Source organism: Lipotes vexillifer, unplaced genomic scaffold (genome assembly GCF_000442215.2).
Source record: "Lipotes vexillifer unplaced genomic scaffold, Lipotes_vexillifer_v1.1 scaffold394, whole genome shotgun sequence".
Lineage (NCBI taxonomy): Eukaryota > Metazoa > Chordata > Mammalia > Artiodactyla > Lipotidae > Lipotes > Lipotes vexillifer.
The window spans coordinates 1190636-1198306 of NW_006791731.1; the positions used below are offsets into that span (position 1 = coordinate 1190636).

Below are 7671 nucleotides of genomic sequence, written 5' to 3' on the forward strand. Positions count from 1 at the left end.
CTGCATCTCTGTATCAGTTGGCGGCCGCCCCGGGATCTGCATCTCTGTATCAGTTGGCGGCCGCCCCGGGATCTGCATCTCTGTATCAGTTGGCGGCTGCCCTGGGATCTGCATCTCCACCAGTCCTAGTCTGTGTGATGGCACGTCCCTGCGGCAGCCCCAGAGGTGACAAGAACCAAGGCCGGTTCGTGGCAAGGGTCCTGCCCAGCGTCAGTGTGCGGAGGCGCCGCTCAGTCTAGCAGAGCAGGGGTCCCGTCGTCTCGTGCTGATCGCTGGGGCCTGACGTGTGCCAGTTCGGCAGGATGGTGGATTCTGGAGTCAGACCCAGCTGTGAAGAAAGGGCCCCCAGGGGTTTCCGTGGCGGCGCAGCGGTTGAGAATCCGCCTGCCCGTGCAGGGCACACGGGTTCGAGCCCTGGTCCGGGAAGATCCCACACGCCACGGAGCAACTAAGCCTGTGCGCCACAACTGCTGAAGCCCGCGTGCCACAACTACTGAAGCCTGCACGCCTAGAGCCTGTGCTTCGCAACGAGAGAAGCCACCGCGATGAGAAGCCTGCGCACCGCAATGAAGAGTAGCCCCCGCTCGCCGCAACTAGAGAAGGCCCGCGTGCAGCAGCGAAGACCCAACGTGGCCAAAAAAAAATTAACTAATTAATTAACTAATTGATTTTACAAAAGGGCTCCCAGCCCGTCAGGGAACTGAGCGGACCAGCTGTGGGCCAGCTAGCTTCCCCAGCCTGGCCCTGCGGGCAGATGTTGGCAGAGCCCGTATCCTCATCCAGCCACCCCTCGGGTCTCTCAGTGGTGGCCTCGGCCCAGGGCCTTGGAGGAGCCATGTGGATTGGTGCGGCGGGGGCCGAGGCTCCTGGGCTAAGTGATGACAAAGAGGAGACTGCAAGAGCCGGGGATGCAACCTGCCCCGCTGCCCGGCTCCTCCTCCTGGCCAGGACGGGCGGTCCTCCCCAGGCTCCCTGTTGATGCCCACAGTCAGCGCCACCACAGCGGGCAAACTTGCGATGATGGAAAGGCGGGGCAGATAGGAGACCACCGGGGACACAGCTGTTGGTCCCTCCTGATCTGAGAGGCCGGCTGAGACCCTCCCCTGCTCACTGCCTCCCTGTACTCCCCTCCGCGGTAGAAGAGGGGACACGCACCTGAGACTGCAAGGTGGGCACCAGCCGGACAGGAGGTGAGCAGGTGTGTCCATTGCGGGGGCTCCCGACACACCAGTGGGCAGCTGGATGCCCACCGCCTGCCTGGGACCGCCGCTGCTCTCCGGGGTCTGCCCTCCCCAGCCGCGCGCACTCCTCCACGTGCGTGCCTGTACCCTGGCCCCACCGCCCACGGTGCAGCCCGCCGCCCAGAAGCAGCTGGGCTGACAGCTGCAGGCCAGCGTGGAAGGCTCAGGAAGGGCTGGGCACCCCGGGAAGAGCAGTTGCCCCACCAGCCCCTGTGACCCCCTGAGGACCTTGTCAGCCTCAGGCTCAGCCTGGTCAGAGTCTCTGTTCCCAGGCAGGAGGAGGGGGCAGTGGTCACTCTGGGCTCCTCGTGCTAAGGGGCAGGCCAACCGGGCGCCCCGAGGTTGAAGGCGCGGGTTGCCGCCCCACTGCCCTGCACCAGCCCCAACTGCGTGAGGGCCGTGGAGCCCAGGCAGGGCCTCCTGGAGCCTTTCTTGCCTTGTCAGGAGCCCACTGCCCTCTTCAGGCCTGTCCCCTCACCCCCCACCCCCGCTACCCCGTGAACTGCCCTTTGCTCTAGGGAGGCAGGTCGTGCAGCCTCTCAGATGATGGCCCCAAGGACAGGGAGCCGTGGCGGGCAGGCCCTCTAGGTGAGGCCTGAAGTCAGGTGACCCGCAGGTGGCATGGGCCTGGTCCACCACACGAGGGTCCTCAGAATCTGGGCCCCTAGCCCCAGGGGAGGCGAGGCATCCGAGGTGGGGGGGTGACTCCCACGTGGAGTCTGGAGAAGGTGCTGCCTGGGCAGGGGCCCGGCCTCTCCTGGGGGCTGGGAGGAGTTGGAAGAGGGCGTGTGTGGCGCTCCAGCTGGCCTGAGCCCTTCCCCAGGGAGGCACCGCCCACCCCGCAGGGTATGCGGACCGGGGGTTCCTCACTTTGCTTGCTGATGAGGCCCTGGGTGGGGAGAGCAGCCACAGTGCTCTGAGCTCAGGAAGAAATCCCCAGAGGGAGGGAGTGGGGCTGAGCAGAGGCCTTCAGCTGGGCTCTGCCCCAGGCAGAGCGGCACCTCTGGCCCCAGCCTGGAGAGCCTGGGCCGGCTGTTCAGGACGGGAGTCTTGGGGCTCCACCTTGTGACTTCCGCGAGGCAGCTCGGTAGCGGGCCATGCAGACCCTGCAGTGCCGCCCAGAGCCCAGGGCGCTGAGCTGGGCCTTTGACGCAGCACTGCCCATGGGCGGTCCTGTGGTCCCCAGAGGTGGCACCACAGGCGCCTGACCACCCCCGAACATCAGGCCAAGCCCCCTCGACCCTTCCCTTTCTCACCTGCTGTGATGGCCCCTCCGCATCGGGTGGGCGGGGCTCCTCCAGAGGCTCTTGTCGCTGGCCTGGCCACCTTGGGGCAGTCATGGGGTGCAGGAAGCCAGGGCGGCCTCCAGCCCCCTGAGCCCGGGGCCTTGGTCCCTCAGACTCCGAGAAATGGTCCTGACAACCTGAGGGAACTTGGGAGTCTCTTTCCCCAGAGGAACCTCCAGACTAGAGAGACAGAGAGAGAGAGAGAGAGAGACACACACACACACACACACAGACACACACACACGAACCCCCAACCTTGAGACCCTAGCCCTGCGGGACTCCTGACTACAGCCCTGAGACAATAAAGATGCTGTTTGAAGTTGCTGGACTTGTGGTGATTTCCTGCACAGCAGTGGGAAACAGATAATTATTATTTTATGGTTTATTTCCTGCTCTCTCATCCCCACTCTGGTAGGCTGTATTTGCCAAAGATGCTGTACCAGTGTAGTGTTTTTCCTCTACGTGACCTGTAGGAGACTGTGTCTGTGCCCCCCTGGGATGTGGGCTGAGCACTGTCGCACCTCACAAAAATGCCAGGCACGTCCACCAGGCTCTCGGACACTCCCTCTGGGAACCAGCCACCATGCTGCGAGGAAGCCCAACCAGTCAGCTGCCGTGTGGAGATGCCAGTCCAGCTACAAGCCCCATTATCTACCAGCCATCAGCTGTCCAGTCACTCTAGCCTTCAAGTCCTCCCAGCTGTCGGGGTCAGAGAGAAACGTCCAGCTACACCCAGGACGAACCATCCACTGCAGAGCCCATGAGCACAGTATTGGCTGCATCACGCTTCCCACACACCAGGGCCACCTCTCTGGTGAAAGGCAGTGGACATTGCCCTCAGGCTGGCAGCCTGGCACACAGAATGTGCTCAGTAAAGACTCGTGGGGTACATTTAATGACGAGCCCCACGGGTGCTCCCTGTGGAGTTCCATGGGTTCAGGTGCTGATTGTTTGCTGGGTGTGAGAGGCCGCCAGAGGACGTGGTGGCGCTGGATGGGAAGAAAGTTATCCTCTTCTGGGCAACATGGAGTTGGCGTGATCTCTCCCAGCCTCCACCGTCCAGGGAGCCGAGAGGACAGCCACGGCCGGGGCACACAGCACACCTGTATGCTGTTTCTGTGGCCTTCTACCAGCCATTCCTGGCAGACAGGATGGACCCTGGTCCCTCGCGGCCTCTGCTCCCCAGACTCTGCTATGAGAGCCTCCTCGAACTTGCCCCACCCCAGGCCAGCAAGTGGCAAAGAGGAGTTTGAAGAGAAAGGAGCCAGCCTGGAGCCCACCACCTGAGTCAGGAAGGGGCGGCACCTTCCCTGGGCTGGGAGAGCCTGTCTTGCCCACTGTGCAGGGCGCTGCGTGGTCGGGCGAGCCCTCCAAAGCCTGCATACGGGGACTCTCGGCCCCTTTCCCACGTGCCCGGCTGTGACTAACGAGAGAAGAAAGCTCAGCTGAGACCATGCAGAGTCAGGGAGCAGACTGAGGGTTCCCCAGGCTCAGGGACCGCCAGGAGCTGAGGCCAGGCCTGCTGGCCCAAAGACCTTCTAGGAAGCCAGTCCGACCCCGAGGCAAAGTCCAGGACCAGGGAGCTTACCGGGTGCCTAAGCCAGTCAGGGACATGGGTACCCTACTTGGTCCCAGGCTGCCCCGGAGGCCCCCGTGCCTCTCCCCAGTTCTGAACGCAGTCTCTGCAGCAGGCCTTGCACTGGGTCCCCTCCCCCAGTGGAGGGAGTGAATGAACGACCTGTGTGTGTGACTGAGTGAGGGGCTGGCTGGCTCTGGGCTGGGGCGGGGCCCAGCATCCTTGAGCATCACATTTTGGGGCTGATGTGGCAGGAACTGCCCCTGACTTGGTGTGGCTGAGCAGAGGACTCGAGGAGGTTCAGGGTGGGCTTCAGATGGGCCTTACTGCATGTCTCAGGACAAGACGAGACGACTGGGCGGGACTGGGGGTGCCAGTCCTGAGGCCAGGAGCTGTGAGGAGGGCCCCCACGTGCACAAGCCTGGCTCCACCCCAGCACCCTTCTGAGCTTGGGACCAAACCCATAGCTGGTCCAGCGGCCAGGCTGGAGCCACAGGGTGAGGGGCAGAGGCCAGGTGGCCAGACACCGCAGCCCAATGCAGACGCGCTCTCCCCCTCAGACAGGCAGACGTACCACCAGCTCGCCATCACCTCTCTGAGCCGTGGCCTCCCTCTGAACGCCGAGGGCTTTAAAGGGAGCCCCAAACCTGGCAACGCATCTGGCCAAGAGCCCAGACCCCTGGCCTGGGGCCTGTGTTCTGCCACTTGCTGGGCCATCCCTGTGGGACAGGTCCTTGTTCTCCGCATGGCCCTGCCTCACAGCCCAGCCCCACCCAGAGGGACGTGGGGGAAAGGAGGAAGGAGCAAGAGGTGCCCACTGTGCAGATGGGGCCGGGTCACCCCCATGACATCTTAAGAGGTGCCGTTTCACTCCCCATTGTATGACACTTTTCTTATTATAAAATATTAGATATTCATGCCAGGAACAAGGTAAAAACCCTGGTGGATAAACGCCCCCAGCACGTGGCTAGGCTGCCCCTGGTGACGTCTTGCCCACAGTCCCTCCAGACTTTTGCTTCTATGTGCATAGATGGTTGCATTTAAGACTGAGTTTTTAAATTATAAAAGTCACATAATAGTATAGAGAATTGGGGACCCCTCTGGGTCATGCCCTTCCATCTCAGCTGACCCTGGAGGGCCGTGGCAGGGACCACCCCCTGCTCTGGGCGCACTCACTGCTCCACAGTTCTTTACCTAGTCACCACGCCCTGGGCACTAGGCGCACCTCCGCTCCCCGAGCCCAGCCCTCCCGGTTTCTCCTCGCACTGGAGGCTCCCCACCTCCGCCGCCCCCATCCCCGCCCCCGCCCAGCTCTGCGCCACAACCCTGCCAAGAGGCCAGACCCGGGCAGGTGGGCAGCTGGAGCCCGGACGCCTAATGCGGTGCGGGCCTGGCGGCCCTCTGGCCCTGAGCGCCCCTCCCACCCCGGGTCCCTCCAACCAACCCCTGAGCCCCAGGCCTCACCCGTCCCGCGGCTCAGGCCCCGGTACTAGGGTCCCTGGCGCGCCCCCTTCGCCGGCCTGCGCGCGACTCCCTCCCCACCTGCGCCGCACACCCTTGGAGTCGGGCGTCCCGCGGTGGATCCCGCCGCACGGAGGTGCCAGCAACTTTGTTGACTAAATTCCTGAACCCGCCTGAACCGCGGAGCTAAAAATAACCGGCGCTCCCGCGCAGCGTCCGGCCAGGCCGCGCAGTGTCACCCGTGTCGGGAGACCGGAATGTCCCGGCGCCACCACGCTAGCGGGGCTGGACGCGGGCTCCCGGGCGGCCGGAAAGAAACCTGGGAAGAGGCTGCCGGGTCACGGCCAGCTGGACTGCAGGGGAAGGAGGCACCGAGGAGCACCCCCTGTTCCCCGAGACTCTGTGGCCGCCCCGTCGCGGACGCGAGGCCTCGGAGGTCTCGGGCCCCTTCCCGCGCCCCCCGCACGCCCCGCGCCCTCTGCCCGTGCAGTCCCCAGAGGCGGCCACCAGAGGGCCCTGCCCCTCCTCTCCCTGGCGGCGGGTCACCACCCCTGCCCACAGCTGTTCCCCGCAGGAGATTGACAGCTGGGCTCCGGGTTGCCATGGGGATAGGCAAATGAGAGAGACGGGCCTGGGGCTCCGATTGGTCCGGAGGCGCGTACCCCTCCCAGAAAGGCGGGCCCAGGCGCCCGGCACTATAAGGGGGAGCGCACAGCTCGACGCTCGGCGGTGGAGGCGGGGCCGGGCTGTACGCGGGCGGAGCGAGGGGAGCCCGAGCAGCTGGAGGCGGTGGCCGCACCGCCACCCGCCGGGCCACCGCCCGGCCGCCAGCTCGGGAGCAGGGGGCCGCGGCCGGCCTGCACCCGCCGGGGAGCGACCCAGGGCTGCCCGGCGGCGTCCCCGGGGCCACCCCTGAGTTGGCTGCGTGAAACTTTTCCCCGCGCGCTTCGGCCAGGAGCCCGCGTCTCTCGCCGCCGCCCCCTCAGGGACCCGCCGCCCGTGGGGAGCGAAGGGCGGGAGAGGCCCGTGGCCCACCCCCCCGGCCTCCTGTTGGGGCTCAGCCGGCCAAGGCGGCGGGCGCGCCCCGGGCGATGGCCGCGGAGCTGGCGATGGGCGCCGAGCTGCCCGGCAGCCCGCTGGCCATCGAGTACGTCAATGACTTCGACCTGAGGAAGTTCGAGGTGAAGAAGGAGCCGCCCGAGGCCGAGCGCTTGTGCCGCCGTCTGCCGCCCGGCTCGCTCTCCTCGACGCCGCTCAGCACGCCCTGCTCCTCCGTGCCCTCCTCGCCCAGCTTCTGCGCGCCCAGCCCGGGCACCGGCGGCGGCGCGGCGCAGGCCGGGGCTGCCCCGGGGCCGGCAAGCGGGGGCCCCGGCGCCGTCGGGGGCGCCTCGGGGAAGCCGGCGCTGGAGGATCTGTACTGGATGAGCGGCTACCAGCACCACCTGAACCCCGAGGCGCTCAACCTGACGCCCGAGGACGCGGTGGAGGCGCTCATCGGCAGCGGCCACCACACCGGGCACCACGGTGCGCACCACCACCCAGAGGCCGCCGCGGCCTACGAGGCCTTCCGGGGCCAGGGCTATGCGGGCGGCGGCGCGGACGACATGGGCGCCGGCCACCACCACGGCACGCACCACGCCGCCCACCACCATCACCACCACCACCACCACGGCGGCGCGGGCCATGGCGGCGGCGGCACGGGCCACCACGTGCGCCTGGAGGAGCGCTTCTCCGACGACCAGCTGGTGTCCATGTCCGTGCGCGAGCTAAACAGGCAGCTCCGCGGCTTCAGTAAGGAGGAGGTCATCCGGCTGAAGCAGAAGCGGCGCACGCTCAAGAACCGCGGCTACGCTCAGTCCTGCCGCTTCAAGCGGGTGCAGCAGCGGCACATTCTGGAGAGCGAGAAGTGCCAGCTCCAGAGCCAGGTGGAGCAGCTGAAGCTGGAGGTGGGGCGCCTGGCCAAGGAGCGGGACCTGTACAAGGAGAAATACGAGAAGCTGGCCGGCCGGGGCGGCCCCGGGGGCGCGGGCGGAGCCGGCTTCCCGCGGGAGTCCTCGCCGGGAGTCGGGGCCAAGGGCGCTTCCGACTTCTTCCTGTGAGCACCGGA

General features: G+C 66.3%; 1 protein-coding gene across 1 annotated transcript; it reads left to right on the forward strand.

Annotated features, from left to right (window-relative positions):
• The first annotated feature begins 6655 nt into the window (after positions 1-6655).
• MAFA (MAF bZIP transcription factor A) lies at positions 6656-7663 on the forward strand. Its single transcript, XM_007464573.1, has one exon. The coding sequence runs from the start codon at positions 6656-6658 to the stop codon at positions 7661-7663; it is 1008 nt and encodes a 335-aa protein (XP_007464635.1).
• Positions 7664-7671: the final 8 nt, after the last annotated feature.

Excerpts from the sequence above, each read along its gene's own strand:
- MAFA (XM_007464573.1), top strand. The coding sequence starts at position 6,656 with ATGGCCGCGGAGCTGGCGATGGGCGCCGAGCTGCCCGGCAGCCCGCTG.